General features: G+C 27.9%; 3 protein-coding genes across 3 annotated transcripts in view; 2 read left to right on the forward strand and 1 right to left on the reverse strand.

Moving 5' to 3' along the window:
• Positions 1-3615, reverse strand: part of LOC119670511 — a 33333-nt gene extending 29718 nt beyond the window's left edge. Inside the window, exon 1 of the mRNA XM_038080788.1 lies at positions 3538-3615. The gene's annotated coding sequence lies outside the window, so the exon portion shown is untranslated. The remainder of the gene's footprint in view (positions 1-3537) is intronic.
• Positions 3616-4251: 636 nt separating this feature from the next.
• On the forward strand, positions 4252-6011 carry LOC119671503 (transcription initiation factor IIB-like). The gene is made up of 4 exons (XM_038082168.1): positions 4252-4511; positions 4566-4800; positions 4865-4986; positions 5071-6011. Exons 1-4 carry the CDS (start codon positions 4281-4283, stop codon positions 5242-5244), a joined length of 762 nt encoding a protein of 253 aa, XP_037938096.1. The 5' UTR covers positions 4252-4280; the 3' UTR covers positions 5245-6011.
• A 4373-nt stretch (positions 6012-10384) lies between these two features.
• Positions 10385-23483, forward strand: LOC119670513 (protein 60A-like). Its single transcript, XM_038080792.1, has 6 exons — positions 10385-10786; positions 16589-17008; positions 20416-20588; positions 22063-22511; positions 22572-22739; positions 22808-23483. The coding sequence occupies exons 2-6, from the start codon at positions 16710-16712 to the stop codon at positions 23066-23068; spliced, it is 1350 nt and encodes a 449-aa protein (XP_037936720.1). The 5' UTR covers positions 10385-10786; positions 16589-16709; the 3' UTR covers positions 23069-23483.
• Positions 23484-27420: the final 3937 nt, after the last annotated feature.

Genomic DNA, 27420 nt, shown 5'->3' on the forward strand with positions numbered 1-27420 from the left:
TTTTGTTCTAATTTAATTTGAAAGCGTTTCTTAAAAGAACATACTCGTATATAATATTATAATAACATATAAATAAAAAATAATATAAATAATAATAATAATAACATATAAAGAATAATATATAAATAATACTAATAATAATATATAAATAATAATAATAATAATATATAAATAATATCATAAATATATATATTATGAATATTCTTAACAACATCGTACATTTGATAGAACGCACGGTGTTACGATGTTGAACATCATAGTATTATATATTAATATATTAATCAATTTTTGCAGTCAGCTGATTTGATGCAGTATTAAAGGATCTTATAAACTCTTAAATGCCTTTTGAAGTATCTTCATTGAGGCGGTTAAATGAAGATTGGTTAAGTTATTAAATTTAATCGCTATAATTAACAGCATTTAGCCAGTGTTTAACAACAGACTATGAAATTTACATACAAAAAGGGTAAAAAATTGCTCAGATTCAATCAGCTGATTAAAGTCTTGAAATTTGAAGTTATCGCTGTATCAGCACCTGGAAGTGAGGCAACGGCGATGTGTCTGATTGCATTAAATTTGAAAAATGATAGTGCAATTTTAGCTTTATCGCCACATTGATTTAATTCAACCATTTAACATTTAGGGGATTTGCTAGCTTGGTCATGTAGCTAGAAGAGATGAAGATGCTTAAACAAAAAAGGTATTTAAAGCGGTAGTTGAAGAAAGAAAACGTAAAGGTAGATCACGTCTCCGGTGAAGTGATCAAGTTGAGAGATCACAAACCTCACTTAAAGCGTTAGTTGGTAAAAGAAGACGTAGAGGTAGACCGTGTCTCCGATGGGGTAATCAAGTTGAGGGATCACAAACCTCACTGGATGTACAAGAGTGGACAAGATATTGACGCAGTAGAGACGCCTGAAGAGACATGCTTTGTCAAGCCGAAAACTAGTAATGCATTTTTATGAGCAGTTAAGTAATTATATTTAATAGATATATTAAATATTTTTTTATAGTATTTATTATATTATTTTGTTGGAGACGAAGTATTCTGCACGTTACATTAACATTATTTGTTGTATCGGACACAGGCTATTATGAAGCATTAATCAATCATGTATATAATTTTATGATTTAGATATTGCATTTTAAATTTGTCGTTGTGATAAAAAATAATCAAATAATTAGGTTTCGTTTCAATTCGATTTAACAATTATAATACTAAAAATTTAAATATTTTTTTGGCATAAAGCTTAATATTAATAATTGTTTCTTAAATAATAACAAAAGTAATACTGTAGTAAACACAATCTTACTTTTAATTTGGATCATAATTACTGTTTTCAAATATAATACCGTCGTCTATAACTCTAATTTTCCATAACTCGAACTTCTATAACTCGAATTTTCTATAACTCGAACTTCTATAACTCGAATTTTCTATAACTCGAACTACTAAAATAAATTTTCTATAACAGGGCTTAGAGAGCAAGTTACATACAATTCTTTAACTCGAAGTCTACATATGTCGAACTTTAACTTTGCAAAATAATACTTCGAGTTATGTAAGTTTGACTGTATATGTAAATAAATATTTATTTCTTAGTATTATGATCAGCTTGTTATATTATATATCGTAATACAAAAATATTTAATAAATATTTATGTTTAAAAAACCGAATTTTTTAAAATAAATTCAACAGTTGGCATGGCATGGCATGCCTTTCGCACCTAAAGTGCCGTTGGCATCATTGGTGGAAAATTGACTAGAATTTTCAAAATTTAATATAAACAAATTTTTTGAATAACAAAATGTTTTTTTTTTGTATTTTTTAAAATATATAATATAATGGATTTATATAACAAAGAAATATTTTACGTCATATATTAACTATACACATGTATGTACTTATATACATAAATGCAGCTGTTTGCCACACATAAAAATCACCGTCAGCTACTGTCTTAAGTCTCTTCCACAAGGAAGTAAACCAAATGCAATAATTGTGTACACAATGCACAATGTAGGAAACTACGTTAAAGCAAATAGTGGATGATGCATATAAGTGCAAAAAAAAAATTGCAATATACGCGTTTATGTATACCATATGCACTTCTACCACACTTGCACATACCATAGAACACTCAACAATGATGTCATGTACAAGTTTACCGCCTTTTTGACTTCCTTTGCAGTGTGTTAAGGTTGTGATTTTCAAACAATTCTTGTTAAGGCATTTTGCCAAACTACGAGTATTTCAATGGCAAACCACCTCACCTCTAGTGCTCAGTTTGTAGAACGTACAACAACAACAACAACAATCAGCTACATTTATTAGCTGAATTAAACTAACAAAATTAAAAATTGACATAATATAATACATACAACCATTAAAACATATTTTGCTAAACTTTCAAAAAATAATTTTTTTTTTCAACATTTTTTTTTTGTTGCATAATTGCATACAAATATTTTATTTCCACCGTGAAAAAAGCAGGTTGAATTGAAGTCGAAAATCAAAGATAAGAAATAGCGGCTAAAATAAAATACAAAAATGTTTAACTACATTGGAATGTAGCAGAAACGACGAAATACCTTGCATACCAGAAATTTAATAACGACATTTGGTCGCTTAACGAAGAGAAATAAAATGTTCATTGACAAAACTATGTATACTGCGTATTAATGTTTGCGTGTGCATAAATTATGTGTAATAAATGCCTTTTCACTATTAAAGCATACATTTTTAAAACATAGATTATGAAATTAATGAATTAGTTTTTATTATAAACCCACTGATGTTAGATTATTTTGACATTTACGCGTGAAAATTGCTCCTACTCTTTTAACGAGATTCCATTTAAAATCATATTGGAATTTTACAGTGTACAGCGAATTGCATCAGATTTAATGAAAAAAAAGTACAGTTGGAACACGAAGCTTATTAGAAATAGAAACGAAATGAAATGAAATGAATAAAGAACAAATCGAAGACCCATTTTCGCGCCGTTTTATAAAAAAAATGGGAGTATATCGAAAGTTAAAATTATGCACATCTACAAAAGAAATGTTTTATACGTAATTTAAGGTAATTTAAGTTACGTCTTTAAACTGGCAAAACAATTGTTTACTTAAGTGCACAAGCATTTCTTTGTAAATAGAAAGTTTCACTACACAATCGCAAGTTAAGGCGCTAACCCATTTGGGGTGGTGTATGTATATCGTAAATTAGAACAACCTTGTACCTATGACACAATGATATATTAACTCTCACATATAACTAAAGTTTATTAATGTCAAGAATGAATAAAACACTTTAATAAATAGTTTTTATTGGTGTCTTAAAATTTTAAAAAACATTACATTCAATTTAAAATATATACTACATCAAATATTTTTTGTATCATTTGTCGTCAAAGGCGAAATTTTTTTTTGCACATTTTAACATTTAGAGAAATTGTTACGTACGAACTTATTAACTAACACACTTTACAATTGTTATATTTAGTATTTTTACTAATTAAATAATTTTTATTTACCTTTTAAACAAAAAATTAAAAAAAATTCTACACAATTTATTCCACAAACATGGCAGTCGAGAAGAATAGGCAACGATTGAAAATTATTCTCTTTTCTTTACACTATTTCGTAAAAAGCAAACAGTGCTGTAAAACGTTAGAATGGTGAAGCGTTCGATTTGTTAGCAAAATATGTGATATATTGAATAGTATATAAATTATATAAAAGCCGTAATTCTTACAGATTTGTAAAAATAATCATCAAGTGGTTGAAAAAACTTAGTATCATTTTTTAAATATGTTAAATGCTTTTTTTTATATATGTTTGTTGTTGTTGTTGCTGTGGTTTCTTAAGTTAATGCTATTGCGCACTTTTACTCTTTAGTGGCTGGGGGGCTTATCCCTGCCCCACACTAAGCTTTAACTATACTGGAATTCGTATCTATCTTTTCTTTTGTCCGCACTAAAACTTAAGATGCAAAACTTTTTACAAGTAAAGCTACATTTAGATTAAAGTACTTAACTCTACAATAGCAACATGTGCCATTTTATATACAAAATCCATATACACATATATACTAAACAGATACGATAATTCTACGTGTAAACATAATATAAACTGTCAGACTTTAAATTAAAAAAATTGTAGTTGCCAGAGAAAATTTTAAAATTTTGACTTGTTTAAACTTCTATTTGCTAACATATACTTTGCTAACATATACTTTCACAATTGGTTTCATTATTTTGCTGGAAAAAATTATCAAATGGGGTATAAAAGCTTTGAAAAATGTTCAAAACGTCGTAAACTCTGTGACGTTAATAGTCAAGACATGTTTTTTGAGGAACGCGACGGAATTCCGCACTTCAATTGTAGAATAACTTCTAGTATCTTAAAAGAGACGCTTGCTTATGTATACAGGTACATGAATCGAATGACACGTAAATTTGGCGCACCTAAGAGAATCGCCCATAGTGCCACTTCGCTTTTTAAACAAGTAAAAAAGTACTTTTAATTCTTTAATTATTTATATAAATTTTCTATAACATAGTTGGAAGATTTGAAAGTGCAATACTATTACTCTAACATGGCGAAAATGACCTCGTGCTTATATATAGTAATGGTTCTAGAATCTATACCGAGTACCATTAAACAGTTGTCCTTAGCTTCTGGAGTCTGCAGTGAACAAATTACTCATTGTCATTTAGTTATAATCAAATTACTAAATATAGATATGAGTGACACTGATGACGCCTCTTATATGCTCCGCATTTCTAAATATTTGGGTAAGTTTAGTAAATATATACTTAATAGTAAATATTTAAATAGTAAATACTTAATTTTACTTAGAACTTAATCTGCCAACGACGCAGTTGGCAAGGAAAATAGCAAACAATGCATTGGAGATGGAATTTATGTTTAATACTTCAAAGGAATCTTTAGTTGCAGCGTCAATTTATATGGCATGCCAGGTCTGTACACTTATAAGTGTATTCCACTTTTTTTGATCATGTATTGGTTGAACAATTACGATTATAACATTCCATTTCTATTAGGTGATGCAAATTGATTTAACGCAGGATGCAATTCTCGAGATGGTAGGAGTAAGTTTTAACCAATTTAAAAAAGTTTATGCAGTTCTCACGTGGTATGCCTCGGAAATCTTCCTTGTAGACTCCGAATTTCGAAGAAATGCAAAACAAGTGTTTAAATTACCATTTCACATGTAATTTAATACATTAATATCATTTAGTCATATATGATATTAACGTATCCTATGCAACTTTCTATTCCTATGAAACAATATCATCCTTGGATTACGGTAAATGTGACAGGGAAATCCAGTGAAGCCACTTCGACGTATTTGATTTAAGGGTTCACTGATGTCTTTGTAGCGTCTGTTCACCAGGTTAGGTGCGGCTACAAAACAGACGCCCTCACTAAATAATATTTTTTCTTACGTACCGTTAACCAAGAGTAAGCAAACACAATTTCGTTTATTTGTTCTAATAACCATTGACGTAAATTTCAAACAAGATAATGTATACCTGTTAAATCTCTCCACAAATGTAAAAAGCTAAGGATTCTACTACTCTTCTTTCAAGAAACACATAAACTGTATAGTTTTGCTCTACACTGAATTTCTTATGGAACAAAAAAAGAGTATGATAAGAACTATAGTGGAATTGTTATACAGTAATATATATAAATATATATTGAAAACATTAAAGTAAGAGAATGCAGTAGTTAACAATCGAATTCGATGAAGAAGTAAAGCTTCTACGCTATCATTTGGGATCAAAGGACATATAGTCTGCAAGAAGTTAAAAATATTTATAATGGTGTTTTATTTGGAAAATGAATTTCGTGTTATTTATGTTTCCGATATTCTGGACTTAAAAAAAAAACTGCCATAGTTAAAGATATAGTTCTTTGAGTTTCCACAAGTTTTACTTCAATCAATTTTGCATTCTTTTACAATTACCTCAGGACAGTACCAGCATAAAAAAATTTTTTGTTTTCTTTATATATTTTCAAGTTAGATTTGTTTAATTTTTTAAGTTAATTTTTTAATATAAAATTATTTTTGTAATTATTTTTTTTTAACATAATCTGCACAGATTTTTTTTTTATATTATTTTAATGTTTGTATTTTCTTTATTTTTTTTATTACTAAAAAAATACATACAATTTATTTTTAATATTGTCTTTAATATTTTTTTATAATGTAATATTATAAACATGACATGTTTTAATAAAATTTATAATAATAATATTACTTAAAAATCCGCTCCTGGTTAAATTTAAAGGAAGGCATTTTACACACAGCAGGACATAATTACAATGCCTTTTCTGTTTTCATTGAAGGCAAAGAAAAACCTGTTGTGTGAAATTGCTGGCGCCTTTAAAATGACAAAAAAAAAAAAGAAAATAAAATAAATACTTCAGTTATGAGAAAGCCAAAATTTGTTTAATAAAAAAAAAAAGTGATTGAATCTCATGTACACAGTAAAAAAATAATTGTTTTTATTATTTATATATATATATTATATTCTTTAATAATTTTAATTTTTTTAATTTTTTATGTATAGCAAAAATATGATATAAAATATTTGACATAGATAGAAGATATATCCTGAGATATAACAAGAAGATTTAAGGTCTTTACAATAGAGACGATGCTACTAAGTTTAAAGAAGACTTGCGAATACGCTGCCGATACTAAATGATGGAAGTGTGAGATTGAAGAAAACAAAGAAAGACAAAGGTTTAAAAAACTATCAATTTGCATACTTAAGTAACTAAGGTAAACCTAAGTAACTAGGTTTGATATCCAATATAGTTGGAATTAAAAATACTATTAAATACTACTACTTTTATCAACCAAATAAAAGCAGTAGGACTCACATTTCAAGAGTAGTTGTATTAGTAACTGAATATAAGATTATCTTATGAACAGAAACACTAATTAATTATAAATTACCTCTTTACGATGACTACTGTCATAGCTGAAGGTTAAGTGAGGAGGGGAAAATGTCACTCACTTAGTCTGATAGTGTTCGCCAGAAAGCGTACAAGTGGATTTGTTAACACACAGTTTTTCTTACTTTACCCAACTATACGATTTTTACAATAAATCGTTTAAAAAAATTGCTCCGTTTTGTGAAAACGATTCCGTGGTTTACCGTTCCAGAATAGGTCTCATTCGCTTTTAAGCAAAAACTATGTTTTGTCTCCTCAGACAGACTTGATTGTAACAAACATTATAAATTATATCATTCCATATTCAGTCTGCATTATAATTTTTAATACGTCAATAACTATAAATAAGCCATTTAAGTTTCTATAAAAATAGAAGAGTACTTTGGTCTATAGTAATCTAGTAATAATGGGTTCAGTACAATCATGAGCTCGATTATATAATAGTGGATCCGAATGTAACACACTTCTTTAAATCTCAACAGTTCCAGATCTTAAAATAAAATCTTAACTTAAAAAGAGTAGCTCACCAAGAGAACTATCTAAATTGTAAATTATCATGCCGGAAATATCTTTTATTTATCAAAAAATGTCATAAAATTAAAAAATAAAATGTCATAAAATTGTTTGACAGAATAAAAATGAAATTTCTAAAAAAAAAGTCAGCTTAAGACATCTTTAGTCTACAAAAAATGCTTTTTAACCAAGTATCAAAACCATGATTTGAATTGAAAATAATATATAGGTAGGTCATGTACCGTATAATACAGGTAACGTATAGCTCAATATCTGCTTATATGCAAGCAATATCTTTTACAGTTTTTAAACTTTAATGAATGAAAGATAAAAGTTAGTTAAATTAGTTTTAATTATAAATATACAGAATTTTTATTTTATATTTTTATTAAATAAATACGATAACTAATCTTTTTTAAAAGAATTATATATGCGATTTTAAACGTTTTTAAAATATATTAGGAATAGGAAAAACCAATAAAACCGGAACCGAATTGACATTTTTTAAAATTATTATATTAAAATTATACCATATTTTAAACGCAAACGAAAAAGGTTCCAGTTCAAGGCCCTGTGCAAACAAGCACACATTGGTCAATAGGGCAAGGCAGCACCTACTACATAGTCGGTTTTTTTTTGTAGCGGGTGTTTGGGAAGACTTTACATTAGATTAGAAAATGATTGAATGTATTTATAACGAAAACACTGACCTATCGATAAACGTAAAATCGAAAACTAAGTCCGTTGACGATAATGCATTGAGCACAGATTCAGAAATAACTGAAATATAATAAGATTATCATTTTTATAAATATGCTTTAATCGGTTGGCTTTTGTGTGTCGTTAATCTATTTATATTTATTTGAGAAATAATTCTCTAGTATTATGAAATGGTAGTAATCTTTAATTTTAGTATAATAATTTGAATTTTAGAATAAAATACTGTTAAAGTATATTTTAAATTTTTATATTATATATGTATATTCCAATCAGCAATTAATAATTTCAGTGTTTAATAATATATTACTAAATACTAATAATACAGAAATAATTTCCATCATGCACTATATTTGTAATTTTTTTATTTTTTGTATTTATTTTTTTATATAAATATTTTTTTTATTATATATAAATAAAGTGCAAATTTTAAATTAACAAGAATTAATCATATTGTCTAACAAGTAATGTAACTTATCTAGATCAAGTTCTACTTATATTGATCTGAGCTAGTCATCTCCTTGATGGTTGAAACGCCTCAAAAGGTCAAAAGGTTCTTTGATTTTTTTATTATATATGTTTCAATCAACAATTATTAATTTCAGTGTTTAATAATATATTACTAAATACTACCATAATTATACACAAATAATTTCCGTCCTGAACTATATTTCTAATTTTTTTATTTTTTGTATTTATTTTTTTAAATACATATTTTTTTTATTATATATAAATAAAGTGCAAATTTTAAATTAACAAGAATTAATCATATTGTCTAACAAGTAATGTGACTTATCTAGATCAAGATTTACTTATATTGATCTAAGCTACTCATCTCCTTGCTGGTTGAAACGCCTCAAAAGGTTCTTTGATTTTTTTATTATATATATTTCAATCAACAATTATTAATTTCAGTGTTTAATAATATATTACTAAATACTACCATAATAATACACAAATAATTTGCGTCCTGAACTATATTTCTAATTTTTTTATTTTTTGTATTTATTCTTTTTAAATACATATTTTTTTATTATATATAAATTAAGTGCAAATTTTAAATTAACAAGAACTAATCATATTGTCTAACAAGTAATGTAACTTATCTAGATCAAGATCTACTTATATTGATCTGAGTTACTCATCTCCTTGCTGGTTGAAACGCCTCAAAAGGTTCTTTGATTTTTTTATTATATATATTTCAATCAACAATTATTAATTTCAGTGTTTAATAATATATTACTAAATACTACCATAATAATACACAAATAATTTGCGTCCTGAACTATATTTCTAATTTTTTTATTTTTTGTATTTATTCTTTTTAAATACATATTTTTTTATTATATATAAATTAAGTGCAAATTTTAAATTAACAAGAACTAATCATATTGTCTAACAAGTAATGTAACTTATCTAGATCAAGATCTACTTATATTGATCTGAGCTAGTCATCTCCTTGATGGTTGAAACGCCTCAAAAGGTCAAAAGGTTCTTTGATTTTTTTAATTTTTTAATTTATTTATTTTTTATTGTATATATTTCAATCAGCAATAATTAATTTCAGTGTTTAATAGTATATTACTAAATTTCAATTTCTAATTTTTATATTGTACTCTTATATATTCCAATAAGCAATAAATAATTTCAGTGTATATATCAGGTAAAATCAGAAAAGGATTTGAATACATTTAAATGTCTGCACGCATTTAAATGTTCAGTAAACAGAAAATTATAAAGTCATTTTATATTCGTTCCCAAATCGCTCTCCGCTGAAAGACAAGTAATGATGTTTGTTTTCAATTTAATAAAGATCCATCCATCCGCACAACTTGCGCAGATACTCGTACGTATATAGGCACGTATCTGCTTCTGTTTTCACGGAGATAAAACTCTCCAGTGTTTCTTATTGAAACAATAAATACCTGGCCTTCTGCATTTGTTTAGACGTTAGTTTATAAGACGATTACAATAATAGCACAAACATTGCGAGCGAGTATCTTTGCAATGTGGAGCTTGTATCTTATACACACAGAAAAGTATCTTTAGTGTGTTAGTATATCGGTGGCAAAAGAGTGCCGGTTCGAGATTCTATAATACAAGTTAGTTTAGTTTAGCTTGTTTTTTATTTACACACAATTTTTAAAGTCTCTCATCAGTTATTTCTGAACCTCTGCGCAATGCACTATCGTTAACGGACGTCTTTTTCGGTTTGCTCATTTATCGACATTAGGCAAATGTTTTTTTCTTAAAGAATTCTTTTCAAAAAATTATAAATCGTGCGATTCATGGAATTAGTTTGTGTATTAAGTGCATGAAATAAACTTTATTACTCTAATTATGCAATAAAAGATTATTAATAATAATTAAAACATAAAAAATGTTTTATGGAAAAATGGAAAAATGGTTGCTTGTGTGGCTTTTGTGTTAAATAAATTTGTGTGAAATACTCATAAAGAAATTCAATTCTCCTCGAAGGCACTCCCATTGAAATACAACTACGTACAGCTTTCCTATTTGAAAGCGAAATATCATCGCGGAATACTAATGAAATATAAAGTAAAAAACGTAAAAGCCTATTATTCTTATTAGTATTATTATTTTAATTATTTTTATTGTAAAATTAATCAGAAGTATTGCGTTTTTGCTCAACAAAAGCAGCAATAAACAAAAGCAGCTTCATTGAAATCATCGACAGCCGCATCCGTATAATATATGTAGCTCAAACATCGAAGAGGCTACATTGAACTACTCACATACTTATAGTTTTGTGGATATATATAATTGTATATAAAGATTTTGTTATACCATATACCATTACTTTCGCCACTTTTCCATTGTTTACATTTCAATTCTGTGTATATCAATTAATTAAATTATACAACACGATCTTGTTGCATGTGCCATATATTATAGATTATAAAGTACTCGGGAAGTATACTGAAGTAAATATTAAAAGCGCGCGTGTTGTCTGGCAAACGAAATTCTTTTTCGTACAATAACTTTTTAGTTGTTAAACAACTAAGATATTCGGTGAACAGTGGCAGCAGCGGTATACAGAGACTCTTTTAAAGGGGTAAAAGAAAGGGGGTCTTGAAAACTATTCAGTATTTATATGTATTATAAGCAGATGACTATCCGAGTTATTGATTGAAATTTTTAGTTAATAATATACAAACAAACCTAATAGAATTTGTTATATATCACCCGCAGTACGAATGCAGAAAATAAATGGAATATAACACCAAAGAAACTCCTAAACAACTCGTTAGTTTTTGGCTAACATTTTTTAGCGTTATTACTATTGCGAGGCAGAACTTACTTTCTGATATTAAAGTGAACTATCTTTTAAAATTCAATTATTACACATATATCTTAAGTAAACTTTATTAACATTAACTGGCTTGAAAGATTCTAATCTGCTGGTATCGCTATATATCTTTTAAATCTAGACTCGGTTTCGAACACTGAAAAAATATGATTATGAAAAAATTTACCTAAAAAAATCATTAATATCCAGTATAAAATGGTCCAAAATATTTTAGAGAGGGTTTAAACCCCAAAACCCCCACTTATATAGACCACTGATCAGCAGCGAAATTTTACATCGATTCAGAAGTAGACATTATGCTAAAAAATAACTTATTTTTGTATACTATAATAATAAATATACTTATATACAGGCATGTAGTCAGGCGAACTTGAGAGGTTGAAGTCCCCTCAAAAATTTATTCAAAGAAATATATTTAAATATATGTGCAATATATTCAATATCAATTCATTCCTACTATATTTAGAAATATAAAAATTAAAAGGACTCAAACAGAAATAAAAAGACAACAAAAATTAATTACAACAAATATTATTAAATACATAATCAAATAAATAATTGACCTTATGATATAAGGTCAATTATTGCTTAGTCTGATGAAGTGATAAACATTAATCCAGTCAAGACGTAAAGAAGAATTTTTTGAAAATACCTCGAGTTAATAAAGAGTAAAAGTGCTCAAGTGCACTGGCTCAAATAGCTTCAACATAAACAATAAAAATTCTTTCTAAATTACTTATGATAACTTATGATAACTCTTCCCGAAACAAAGATCTAACCAGAGATATTTAAATATATATATATATAATCTAGTTTCAGTTAGACTAACGTATAGCAGTGAAGGTGCACAAATTCCTTAATTCTTTTACTATTAAATTTTGGCAGCGACAGAGTTCTTTTTGCACTCCCAGTAGCACATAAGCCACTTTTATTAAGACACCTGGATATAAGCCTTAAGACTTTGTTCTAGAGATCACGCTGAGCCTTTGATAAAGCAGATTATTCTTCTAAGAATTATATTTGGGATGTTAGTCAGGCTTATAGATATAGATTTAATATTGGTAATGAAAAGAAAATTAAAGAATAGATCTAGTAGAAAATAATTAATCGAACACTAAACCATTTTAAGGTACATTGTCTAGTGTTAAAAGGCTATAATATCCTCGACTTATGTAAACGAAAAATTCTATTCAAATAAACCTAATGAATTAGCAAATAATATGAATACATACGTAATACAATATTCTTCTTTTGTTATATACGTATATAACATACTACGTATTTTCCAAGTTTTTCTGGTACTAAATATCAAAAAATATATAGAAGTAGATGTCAATATAACAATTTATCATCGCATGAATTCTATCAGGTATCTAGCAATCAGAATAATAGTTTGCCCAAAGAGTTCGCATAGATTCTATCGGAAACTTAGCTATAAGTCAAGAACATTTTTTTGTTGTTCTTCGAAAATTCTTCCTAAAAAATCAATGTGCCCTGAGGTCACTGCTTTTTTATTTTCTTTAGAATTAATGCTATGATAGTTGCATGTTAGCCTATTACAGAATGATTAAAAGACTATAAAAATTATGAATTATTTCAAATATAGCATTTTTCCGAAATGTTGCTAACTTTTCAAAGATTTTATTCTTGTTCTCTCGAAACCAGGGCATAAATGAAATATAATCTATAGGGTTTATTGTTTTTATGCATATTCTTCATATATTCTATAGTTAACCCAAGGATTCTAACAGATATTACTGATCATGCAACATGTAGCAAAATCATAGGTTTTTGTCTAACTGACATCAGTTCTTTTCTTCCTTTTTCTCAATGATAGTACTACAACATAAATTATTTTCTGATTTATTTGTTATATACAATTTTTAATAAGATTTGCAGATTATTCAAAATGTATTTACTCTTTGGAAAGTAGACGAATATATTACTGTGATAAAATAAGATTTTAATTTCAACGCACTGGTCTCAGAAGCCTCTCTTAAAGAATTTAATGATCATAAAGAAACATTTAAAAGAACTTTATTTAATCAAAGTGATTAATAGCGTATCACGGAGGTGTACGTTAGCCAACATATAATAGTAAATAAGTAGTTTGGTATAACAATATATTGTCTTTCATTAAAACAAGTATGTTTTTCTAATAATAAGTATGTCTAATCAAAATAAGAGCCATCTAATATTGCAATAGAACATAATTATTGTTATGAAATTGTTTAAATATCACAATCAATATCAGCTGTAGTTGTTTGGGTATCGTTTTTAGGATATTTTTCACGTTATCACAACACAGTGTTGGTCGGTCACTCTCATATATGATTTCAATATCTTTTTCATATTCTCTAACTTAGCATTTTGTAGACACAATCTATCCATCCTATGCACTGTGACTTTCTTCGGAGTATTAACTCCTAATATGAATATATTAATTAATATGATTACAGTCAAACTTCCATAACTCGAAGTACCATTTATGGAGAATTTGAATTAAAGAATTTTATGTAACTTGCTCTCTAAGCCCTGTCATACTCTATTTAGTTTGAGTTATAGAAAATTAGAGTTATAAAAGTTCGAGTTATGGAAGTTTGATTGTAATTATATAAATAATAATTCAAAAATAATAATTCAATTTAAATATCTATTTAAAAATTCAAAGCTATTGATTATATTGTATTTTTATAAAAATTGATATCTATATTCCATTTTTGTTTTGAGTACAAAGTATAGGTATATGCAGTCATGACTCGGTCAACCCTTGATGGTAGACATAGTCGTGAAATTTTCAACTTAAAGAGTCAAACCGTTACAGTTTTTAAATTTTCAACTAATAGGTAGTTTGATAGGTAGTTTTAGCTTTTTTGTTTTTCATAATTAATTAATTTCATAATTAAGATGAACTAATTACCCCCAATTACCTTCAATTTCTACATTATTCTTTTTCTTTTTTATAATTCTTTTTATTTATTTATTTGTTTATATTGCCGTCACTTTCACTTAATTAAATAAAAATACTAGAAGAATTGAGAATTGATACAGTTTACTTTCAAAAAAATTGACGTCAAGAGTTCAATCCTAAAACAATATATATGGGTCCACAATATTTCTCAAAGTATATTGATACGTGATAAACAATATCATCAATTGTCTACTGGTTCTAGAAATATGATTGTGACGTAGAGAATAGATCCAACAATGAAAGTTTAATAAAGATTTCGAAGAATTCACACCGATTATTTTAAAAAAAAATTGACGTTAAGAATGCAGTCGTGGAACAATGTACTTAAAATGTAGGTCCACAATATTTCTCAAAGTATATTGACACGTAACAAGCAATACGATTTATTATCTACTGGATCGATGGAGTGTGACGAAGAGTATGAATGCAAATAAAGAAAACTTTAATAAAAAAATTCAAAGAATTTAAAGGGATTATTTTCAAAAAAATAAATGTTAGGTGTTAGACACATATATTTTTTAAATAAAATTAAACATAAATTGTATTAAAAATGCTTTCTCAGTGTATTTTTATATTAACTTAAAACTGAAAACTTTTCGAAAGTGGAAGCAGACATTGTTTCATAATTATTTAAAATATCTAGTCACGACTGTGTTTTAAGATAAGTTGTAATTCTAAATTATATATAAACTTTTTTTGGAAATCTCTCTGTCGAAATACAAAATATGAAACCACAAAGGCATACAATACTTTCTTCTATGATAAGACAAACTGATCTTTAATTTCCATTGAATAAAAATTACTTATTGTAAAATTATAGTGCAGTTAAAAATTATTGCGAGTTTTCTATGGAATAAAATCCCACAGACAATTAACAAGAAAATTATTATTCTACAAATAGATAAAATCTCTCTGACCTAAATTAATTACTTTATTCTATTATAAACCAAAATATCTTGCAAGAAATAATTCTAATCTATTGGCAAGAATTATGAAATTTTGTCTATTGAAGTAGCGGCATATTTGATAATAATTTTTTTTTTATTCTCAGTTATATTTATATTTTTTTATATGTACATAATCAGATAAATGAAACCTGTTTTATTTGTAAATATTTTATTTTATCAAATGAAAAAACTTAACTAAGAATGCCAACGTGATATGATCAGATGAATAAGTAGACTTTAATTTCATTTTGCATACTCCTGGATAGATATGTGGGTAATTGGATGTGACTGTATTGGTTTCCTCTATTCCATTATCTGTTGCACTGTTATTATTACATTAGTCTGAAGCATACTTCTACATAACTGAAAATTAACTGAAATAATCAAAAACTCTATTTTATTTAAACACTCGTTATGCTTCACTAAAATTATTAGACCACTATTTAAGGTTCTAGTTAGTTGTGGTGGAGATAGGAACGAGTCCTTCTCAATTAGCTAAAACAAGCCGTTTTGAATTCATAAAACCTCGTAATAGTGGGTGGTAGAGAGTAGGTCAAGCTAGAACCAGCCAGAGGCATTTATAAAGGCAAGAATCTGGTCAATGCTAATGCTAGAGATATGGCCGAGTGATTTAAGATACTGTTTAGTTTATTTATTTTAAAGAAGTTTTATAGTAAAGGAACATTCAATGTATTTTATTTTTAATCCATACTTTACGTATTTGTTTTTTTTTTTCATACTTGCAAATATTTCTTATACATACTTGTATCTCGGTATCTTGTATCTTGTATCTTGTATCTTGTATGTGCCATGAAGTGGTTACAAAGTTTAGTTTCTTAATTTATTCTAAGCTGAACTAGAAATTCAACAGATGTAGAATTTGTTGAATGCTATTTATAAACTCAAAGCTTAAAAATATTGTATCTCACTTTTTAGAAAATTTATTTGAAAAAATGAAAAAAAAAATTCTGCCAAATGTCTGTTGGGATTTAATGCACCTTTTATAATTTGTTTTAAATGTAAACAATAATTTCAACGTAAAATTAACAAAAATAAAAACACTTAAACATTTAATTTATTGCGTTCGAAATTTGATTTGATATTTTCCGTAGTTTTTCCGTGCGAATACATCAGTTGAGTTTGTTGTGTTAAGATGAAAACTTTAACATACACGATTTGTTGAAAAGCAAGAAAAATCTTGAGTTCGTTCTACGTAACACAGGAGTGAATAATATGTGGTGCAAAATATTGACTAATAAACTGTGGCGCCATCATAATCGGTTCAAAATGATGCTCCAATGGAAGAGATTAATTTTATTACCGATTTTAGTAATACTTTTAAGTAATTTAAGTATAAAAAATATATTAGTAAGTGCGAGTCAATCGGGTATCTACATCGACAATGGACTCGATCAAACAGTGATGCAACGTACTTTGGATGAGGATGACAAAATTCATGTTTCATATGAAATATTGGAATTTTTAGGTTTAGCTGAAAGACCCCGACGGAAGCATTCACATCTGTCATTAAGGTAAGTACCATAAATAATAATTTTGAGCATTTTTATATTCAAATGTTATTAAATTCAGATTTATAGATTTTATTTAGCAACTACAATATGATTGTTAAAAATACATTAAATCCCAGATTTTTACTATAAATTAATGATAATAACATAATTACACCAGTCATCACTAAATAAAATTTTTATTTGTTATTTCATACATCACTGATTTATCAAACATTCCTCGTATATACAATTCCAAGTTTTCCAATATTTTTTTGTCGTGTTTACTACGAGGTTCCAACTTATTTAACCACAATTTTACCGTTGTGATAACAATCAGATTCCAAAACTTTTTATTACAATTTTAATGTTCCCTTATCACAACTCACCTATTTCTTAGGACTGAAGTAAGTTCATTTTCCATGAGACTGGCTAACATTGGCATATATTTTTTTTAAATTAACAATTAAATTAATTCACTGAACTCTAAAAAATCGCATTGCATCATAACTCCTGTCTGAGTGTCACCCGGAGCATTGTGATAGCATTGTCAAACAAACCCTATTCCTTGGTAAATGACAATGTTTCTTTTTTGGTATATTAAGTTAAAATTAAGTTAGGTTAATTTAGTAGGTGTTATGCTAAACATTGACCATTGGTCCTTAGCAATACCAGATTAAATTGAGCTTTTCTTTAGGCATCATGTAGAAAGCCAGTGCTTTTTCCGTAACACATAATTTTTTTATTATATTAGTTTTTAAAGGCTTAAGAGTGTTTTTAGTCCAAACCTCAATACGAGTAGCATTTGAATATAGACAATGTGCACCACAGTTTTAACAGACAAATACCGTACTATCAGAGTGATAGTACGTGAACATACCTATAGTATGTTCCAGTCATTGTGCAGCTTTTTTCAAGGTAGTTAATTAACAATATCCGTTTGCTATACCAAAAATTTGTAGTCATGTCTTTCCCGACTGACAAGACAATCCTCATCTTATGCTACGAAAACATAATTAATCCGCTCTTTAAAATTAACAGAGTTCAACTCTGGTCTTTGACTTTGTAAGGTAGTTGAAGATTTTTGAAGTGTGCAATAAAAAAATTTATTTTTTGTTTTTACATTTACTAGAATTCTCAAAGATGTCATCATCGGCTTGAAAAATAAAATTAAGTCGCAATTTTAGTGATATGACATTTTTAACACACTCATATGACATTAATCAGTGTATTAATATACATATCACAAACTATAATATACTAATAATAAAATACTATTAATAAAATAAAATTGAATTTGTTTACCTTATACCTTATAATAAAGATTATAAAGAAAAATGTTTATAGCTCCTAAGAGGTCGCTATATATGTGACGTCACAATATAAACATGAGTGGTGCAATTCGTATTCCTAGCGTTTGAAAGCAATTTCGATTAAATAGACAATTTATATAGTTTAGGTGAAATTGTATAATATAATTTGAATATTAATCTCCTATAAAACAAAAAATAAACATATCTCACACATATACACTACATTAAGTGTTTATATTACAAATTTTGTATACTCATTAAACCGATTAATTTTGCTGACAAATTGTCTATGAGCAGTTTCAAGTGATTTGTCCATATAGTTTGATTTATAAGTGTTTAAATAAATTTTTATACAAATAAATGTAAATTTATACATAGTATATATATAATATTGGGTGTATATTATATTACATTAAATCAAATAGATTGACAAATATGATAGCTTTTGAACTAAACTTATTATGTATCGTTCTTTCCTCGGTGGTCACGTCAATAACTTTCACTATGTGTTCCGTATTTCTTTTAAAAACCCATCTGAATATGGTTTGTGTTCAACCTACCTTCTCTCGTCTGCAACCTACCATTGAAGAAGTTCTAGAAATATTTGACATTTAGCTCGACTATCAAATTCGACTATTTTACATTTTAGTTTTTGACATTGAATATGTGTTCTATAATAAAAACATATATTATTTCTGGCACCGTTAAAAATATTTGAAAAAGTAAAGCTCTACTACATTTGCATACCCTTGAAAGCTTTACTTCTTCAAATATTTGTAACAGTCCCAGAAATAATATCCTTATTAATTGGGTATTATATACAATCTCAAGTTTTGTGTCGCAATCCCAATATTTTTGTGTCGCATTTATCACGGCTTATTTAATTTAAAAAAAAACATTAATTACTGCATTAGAATATTATAAAAATGAACCAATTTTGCTTAATATGGCACAAAATAGCACTCAAGTGCTTTTTAGTAACACTTTTTGAATCAGCTATCTATATAAGGATGATCAAATAACGTAAGAAATATAATGTTAATGTAAATTTTGGTTGTGTGTAGAAATTATTCAACAAACGCTCTTCGTGTCGGTTTTAAAAAGTAATACTAATAAAATGTTAAAGGCTATAAATATTTGAAATTTAACTTGAATATCAAAAATAAATTATTTACGAATTAATAAAACCAAATAACTTTTTTTATTATGTCTAAAATCTGTAAAGAGTTTCACAAAGTAAGAAGTACTCTTAAGTTCACATCTAAGTCTTCGAAAGTGAACTTGTAACAACAATTAGTAACAACAACAATTGTAATAACAATTAGTTGAAGAAGTTGATATTTTAAAAAGTTAGTATCGAAAGTCTATTAAAGTTGCGAACCTTCAAAAGCTTTACTTCTTCAAAAATTTTTAACATTTCCATAAAATAATATCCTCTTTAAGTGGGCGTATCTTTTTTTCCTCTGACGAATATACCAGTTTAAGGGTGCGTCATCGAATACGCATGCGTGAGTGTAAGACTTTTCTTTAATATATTATCGACCATTAATGTTGTGATAATTTAAATATAATAAACCAAAATTAGTAATAACATTTCGACTAATGCACAACTGGATTTGTAGTGATGACAAATGAGTGCATTGTTTTATATATAATATTTATGAAATATTTAATTTGAAACATTTATAATTTTATTTTTTATTTATTTAATTTTTGGAATTAAAACAATTTTATATACATATATTATTATTTTATTTATGATGTATCTGTTTCTGTTTTTGATTTCTAGATATGTATCAAATCATACAGAATATAATCTGTATGTAATTTTCATATGCATTTATGTATTATCATTTATTGGAGTAATACTGTTCCTTATTATAGTAATACATATTATTTTTATTAAAGACTAGAACGCTTTGCCACCTAGTGAATCCCTTCAATCTTTAAATCTGTATATTTCCGATTTTTATATAATTTAAAGTAAAGTTAGAACAAAATAATAATACCATCGAAATGATGAAATGGCTTATGTCTTTATGCAAAAACTATATTTAATAAATTCAGAAAATTAAAATATCTTCCCTAATAAAATATTTAAAATTTTTTTATTTTCAGAAAATCTGCACCGCAATTTTTGCTTGATGTTTACCATAGATTGACAGAGGAAGAAACCGCAGAATCTCTCTCTCGCTCGAAACGAGATCTACAAGAACAAGAGAATTTTATAACCGATCTAGATAAGAAAGCTATCGATCAAAGTGATATTATAATGACGTTCCTAAATAAAAGTAAGTTAGAATATTTTTACAAAAAAAATTTGTGTTTATATTTATTGGATTTTATTAGGGTTATTTGAGTTTTTCAAATAATACTAATGTAGATACTTTTTATATCTATACCCTTTGGTTTGTTTTGATTTTTTATAAGCAAAAAATTAGTAAATATATAGTAAATTCCAAACATCTCTATAAATATATAGGATAATTTATCATATTTGTATACCATAACTTGCTTTTAAAAATAAGAGGTCCTAACGTATCAATAGTTCACATTCTTTTTTTTTTGCTTAAACGCTCAATGGCAGAGAAATTCACTCTACAGTTTTCAAGGAATTACATCAAAATCCTAAATTAAAATTTAGTCGATTAATGTTAATATAGATTAAATTAGGGGGCTTTCTGTGCTGAAATTTTTAATAAAAGATAGGAAGACTCAATGATATGCAGGCATCTGTATGCAATCTGGCCACTTTCTACTAAAAGGAAATCTAATATTCTCATTTAGATGCCCCGTAGAGATATCAGTCTTATGGTAGGTTTTCTCACAGGTTACTGCAAACTAGGCAACCATGCTAAAAGATTGAATCTTCCTTTCAATCATATCTACCGCAGCTGTGCGGAAGACGATGAGAGTGCCTACTACTACTCTACTCTCCCTTTGTCCAGCTCATGCACGATGGCGACTCGACACTTGAGGAGCCTCCTTTCTTGAGAATGTTGATCAATTACAAGACCTAGCATTTTAAGCTTCGCCAAAAGTTCTAGGTGGTTTTAAACTCTGCGTTTTCCTCTATATACGGCAACACCAATAGGCCTAAGTGGATCCCCTAACCTAACCTAACCAAGGGACTTGCGCTTAGCTACACCACTTATAGTAAATATTACTTAAACTTAAGGCTGCACTTTATACATTATCTGTGGAACAGAAGTCATTTCTAATACTTTAACTTTTAGTTTTGGGATTTTATCCCAATTTTATTGTTGATTTAAGACTGAAATGACATTTACTTGAAGTTATAACGTTTAAAATTCTTAACTTAGGGTTTCTTAACTTAGATCTGTGTTGTAATAATCCCTTTGGTATAGTGAATTATAAACAAATCTTTTGACACTTTGTCTGTGATTGTATATGAAACGGAGTTTCTCTACTGCGCACTATTTGGAGGTGTTAAAAAAATTTAAACACTGTTAGGAAAAAGAAAATAAACAATAAATAATTTAAAACGGCCGTTTCAATGTTGGACGGAATACTTTTTAAATATTTTTGTACCTTTTAACACATTTAAATAATGGTCCAAATTTTTACTGCTGGGTAATCACGAACTTATGACTTGTTATTTTCACAAAGTTCCTCCTTTGCTGTTGCTTGTGTTTTCAAGCGCAATCAAAGCTTAGCTTAAAATCTTCTACCTACCTACGATGATTTTAGTTACTCATGTTTTGTTTTTTTTTCTCTGTTTTTGTTTTTTTGCATTCCATCTAGACCACCATGTAGACGAAGTACGGCATGAGCATGGACGACGGCTTTGGTTTGATGTTTCCGATGAAAATGTGCCTGATAATAATTACTTAATGATGGCCGAGCTGCGAATTTATCAAAATCCAGCACATGGCAAATGGATGACTAGTAACAAAGAGTTTACAATAAGTGTTTATTCCATTGTAAATATGGATGGCCAAAGAGAACTAGAAATATTATCATCGGTAAATACAACTTCTGATTATCAAGGTTGGCTAGAATTGAATGTAACAGAAGGTCTAGCACTATGGCTCAAAAATCAAGAAGAAAACAAAGGTCTTTATATTGGCGCTCATGCAGTGCATAAGCCTGAACGAGAAGTAAAACTTGATGATATTGGTTTAGTACATCCAAAAGGTACAAGTGATGATGAATATCAGCCATTTATGATTGGATTTTTCAGAGGTCCTGAGGTGAGCATATAAAAATCATGCTTTTATTTATATATATTATTTATGTTAAATTTTTTATAGCTTATCAAAACAGCAAAAACACATAGCCGTAAGAAACGTAACACACAACACGTACGCAGAAGAAAAAAATCAGAAATGGTTAATCCACTATTTGAAGGACCGGTGGAGAGTATGCGAAGCTGTCAAATTCAGACATTATATATTGATTTCAAAGATTTAGGCTGGCATGTAAGCTATATAATATTCATATCCATAAAATTCATTTTTCAAATATTTTTATTCCTATATTTTAACAGGACTGGATTATAGCACCTGAGGGTTATGGTGCCTTTTACTGTGCCGGTGAATGCAATTTTCCTTTGAATGCACATATGAATGCTACAAATCATGCTATTGTACAAACTCTAGTGCATCTTATGGAACCGAAAAAAGTACCGAAGCCATGCTGTGCTCCTACTCGCCTAGGTGCACTTCCGGTACTTTACCATCTCAATGAAGAAAATGTTAATTTGAAAAAATACAAAAATATGATAGTGAAAAGTTGCGGGTGCCATTAAAATAATTACAATTGGAACATAACTGACCTCTACAAATGAAGTGTATACTTTCCTGTGAATACTTACATATATACAATTTATTTTTGTATACATATTAATGTGTGAAGTTAATTCTTTCTCATAATTAACTTAATTTAAACTTAAATTAGTATTTAAGTGATTTTTTATACGTGATCCAATATGAATGATATTTTCTTATATTGGGGTATAATTTAAGAGTAATATTATTCAGATTTTATTTTTATTTTATTTTATTATTCCACATTGGATGTCAAAACAAACCTAAAACTTATAGATTGGTTTGTTATAAATAAAAAAAACTTAGAATTATTACTGATATGTATTTAAATATAATTGCTGAAATGTTTTTAATAAGATAAAATAATATATAATAAACAATTCGACTTATAAAATTTGTAAGAGAACGTGGAAACTTATTTTTATTTAAAAGCATTTGTAGTTTTATTATAAAATTAAAGATCCATTTTTATAATGTTTTATATTAAGTTTAAAATAAGTAAATGAAATCGAATTAAAACTAATCATTTTTAAATGATGAAAAGGCAGAAGTGAAAAAATTAAAGCTTATAGCTTAGTTTTTAATTTTTTTTTTTATTATTTGGTTACCAACCAAATAACTATAGCCGACGTTTTGAATTTTGTTTAATCTCTTCCTCAGTGTGGAGTATTATTATAATTCAATATATAATAATACTTCGCCCTAAAGAAGAAATCAAACAAACTTCGAAACGTTCACGATAGTTATATACACTACTATATTATAGTAAAAACAAAAATTATAACTAATCTACAAGCTTTAATTTTTTTTATACTTCGGTTTTTTTTATCAATTAAAACTCCTTTAAGTTAAAGCCTTTATTATAAAAAGTTCTATTCATTATAAAAAATGAAACTATGATTCGAATCATGATATACGCAGGTAATATAAATGTGATCACAATACTAGGTTTATTACAATTAAAATATAAAACTGTAATTCAATAGACCTAATTAGTTTATGTTGGACCTTATTGATTCGTATTTATGTTAGACCTAACTAATTTGTCTATAAAATGCACTTAGGAAGAACAAAAACAAAATTATACGTTTCGCTTATTATAATATATCGAAATAACTCGCTTGACACGTTTGCGATTTATCCTGCAAACCAATTTAACAACGAATTTATGTACAGTTAGCTATTTTAGGCAACCTTTTTCATTCGCTACATGTACGCGTATATAGCTTGCTTCTCTAGATATCGAGGTTTAAATTTGTAGGCTTTTTACTAACTTACTTATTACTAACAAAAAACTACATATGACATCTATTATCAACTAGTATATACAATTTATATATTGATTATACAAACAGCGGGTAATAATAAGGAAATGTAAATAAGAGATTTACATCTAATTGTTATTGGTTCCATACAAAAATATACAATTTTAAATTTCAATATCTTGTTATATTAGTTTATAGTCTAGTAAAAAAAATTACTTAAAATAGTTGACCTTACTCTTCAAAGTGACTTGGTACATCCGCACAAATGACATGCTAAAAGACTTTAGAATAGACCCGGTCAAAAAATACATAAGGGACAGAGCCCTGAAGCTATTCACGAAAACCGACAGGCTACCCTTTTTAGCACTATATAATCTCAGAATAATCTCTAGCCGCACGGGACGATACTCAGGTCTTAGATCAGTCATCGAATAATCACGAAGCTTTTGAAGACTAAATAAATTAGTCAATGAGAAGAGTGAGATTTTGCAGAAACCCCCTAGCCATCAAAGAGTAAAAGTGGCCAGGTGCACTAACTCGACAGAGACTCAAGTTAAATCCTATTTAAAATGGGATTACCAGATAAGTTGAAATAGTGTCACTCGCCTGACCACCTAATTCGAAAACTCATTACCAGTCAATGCCAGCTTGAAAATATTATAGCCGTATTTTATCTTTAAATATTTTTTGTGGCAATTCAATATAAAATCTTCAAATCTTGAATTTAGAGCAAACGACTCTTGATAGTTATTATGTAGAGTTTTAGATTTAAATATTATTTCTTAAGATTTCTAAAATAATAGTTTTAATTTTTAACAATAATAGTATAAGTGTTTACAATACTGTGTAAACCTAACAAAAAATATGAAATCAGTAATCCATCAAATCGATGAGCCCTATTTTGACATAGATAGAATAAACTAGGAGACAAACTAATATAATTAAAATATGGTATTAAGAACTTTAGGGAAAAACTTAAAATTCCCCTTTATAAAACACTCTACTAATCAACACCAGCTACTAGAAATGGAAATCTAGTCCATAGGGAGAAATCTGGGTACATTCAATGTTAACATTTCTGTTAGTGCAATCTGTAAAAGCGCGCTGAATTAATTTATATGAATAACATCTATTTTAGTAAAACATAATTCTATAAATATACATAGTAATATTAAATATTGTAACTATATATATATATATATATTAAGATACAAATTGGTTGTTAGTTCATATAATCTTCAAGTACAAAGTTAGTTGTTAAATGGAGCAAACCTCTTAATGAGATATCTCAGCATTTCAACATACTAACAATTTGACTTTTAGGATATAGAGATATAAACCTGTATTGTAGACGAGTTAACAAAGAAAGGAATTAACTTTCAAGCTTTTCCAAAAAAACAACAATTTGGAAAATACTTTAAACGAAATAGATGAACCGACGAAACCAGGTATAATATGTTCCCACACGAGGATCATCCTGCCAAAATGAAATCTTCCATGTTAAAAGATGAAATATTAATACTAAGAGCTGTCATTACTGTCATTACCTGATACTGCCCTATAAGTCGACACAACTCAAGAATGCATACTATATCCAACAATCACAATTTTTGATATTAAGTAGTTGGTTCAACTATGGTTCATCATTTAATTATAGATCGCACTGCTATCGTGTACTGTCATATTTAATCTGTACATAAGTTTCCAAAGTCGAGGACCACAAGGAACCACCTACTTAAAGATATTACAAAAAACAATATATTAATTAGGTACTTTGCAGCATTAACATTAATAGATTTTTATGTTATTTAAATATTATAATTATTTATTAAGCTTTAGTCGATGTTTTAATTTTTATTAGCAAATTCGTTTCGGCAATGAAAGAGGCAAGTGCGCTTTTCAGCTACATATTTACTTAATACTATACATTGTACGAATACGTATGTATATATAATTTTTAATACTAAAATTGTTATCTTAGTAAATAATAGAGTATTTAAACGCTAAACAATTGTTATGGGAATTAATATACAAACGTACATAAAAATTTTTATTATCTTGAGTTTAATGTAAAACTAGTTCCTAGTGTAAGTAATTACGCACATATGTATGTAGACATAAACTTGTTTTTATACTCTGTAATAAAGCGTACGTTTAGTAAAAATCCATTATAAAGTATATTACAAATAACTAAATTTAAAATATGAAATCTTTACTAACTGCCTTCAAAATTATTGTAATAACTTATTATAGCAGCACTTCCAAAGTACGTTACTAAGTACGTACAATTTTAGGGTAACGCAACATATTATGTTAGATCAGATTGTTTATAGACATTGAAACGAAAAAATTTGATAATTTATTTAAAATTGTGCACCATACTGAATAGATCGGTTGTAATAGGATTTTTTACAGAACAGGATAAAGTGTGCCGATATCATGTACGAAAAGTGTTCATTGGACGCATAGAAATCGAGTACCATCAAACAAGGCAATTGCAGAATACAAAGAGATGCGTACCCACAAACTCTGAAATTCCTATCCTGAACCAGCAGAGAAGTAACTAGCAGCAGAATCAATTGATAGCTAAGCAAGCAACAGCACAAATCATACAAGAACAAGACATATTTCAAAGTCCCATGATACACTCTAATATATATTAGTTTCCATAGATCCTACAAGGAGCAAAGTTTTCGGCAGTAATCAGATAGTTTCAGGTAAGTGGGTGATTAGTGTACTGCACCCAGGTTCGGTGCTGTGATTGCCAGCGGAGCCTTCAAACTTGCCGTGTTAAGTATTGTATTGTATTAAGTATAAGTATTGAAGGTTTCCTCTCCAACAGGTGTTGAGGGTATACCGCATATATTTCCTTATGAAGACACACACTGTTACCCTCTACATCCAACACTCTAATAAACCCACGTCTTATCGTTTTCTTATCTCAAATAATTCCTCTTCTTCTCACCCATCCTATACCCAATATATTTCCTATCCAATGTATTCGTTGTTCATAATTTCTTCCATATGTCCTGCTATTGAGATCTCTCCGGGCCACAACAACACGCTAA

Source organism: Teleopsis dalmanni, chromosome 1, assembly GCF_002237135.1.
Source record: "Teleopsis dalmanni isolate 2A chromosome 1, ASM223713v2, whole genome shotgun sequence".
Taxonomy (NCBI): Eukaryota; Metazoa; Arthropoda; class Insecta; order Diptera; family Diopsidae; genus Teleopsis; species Teleopsis dalmanni.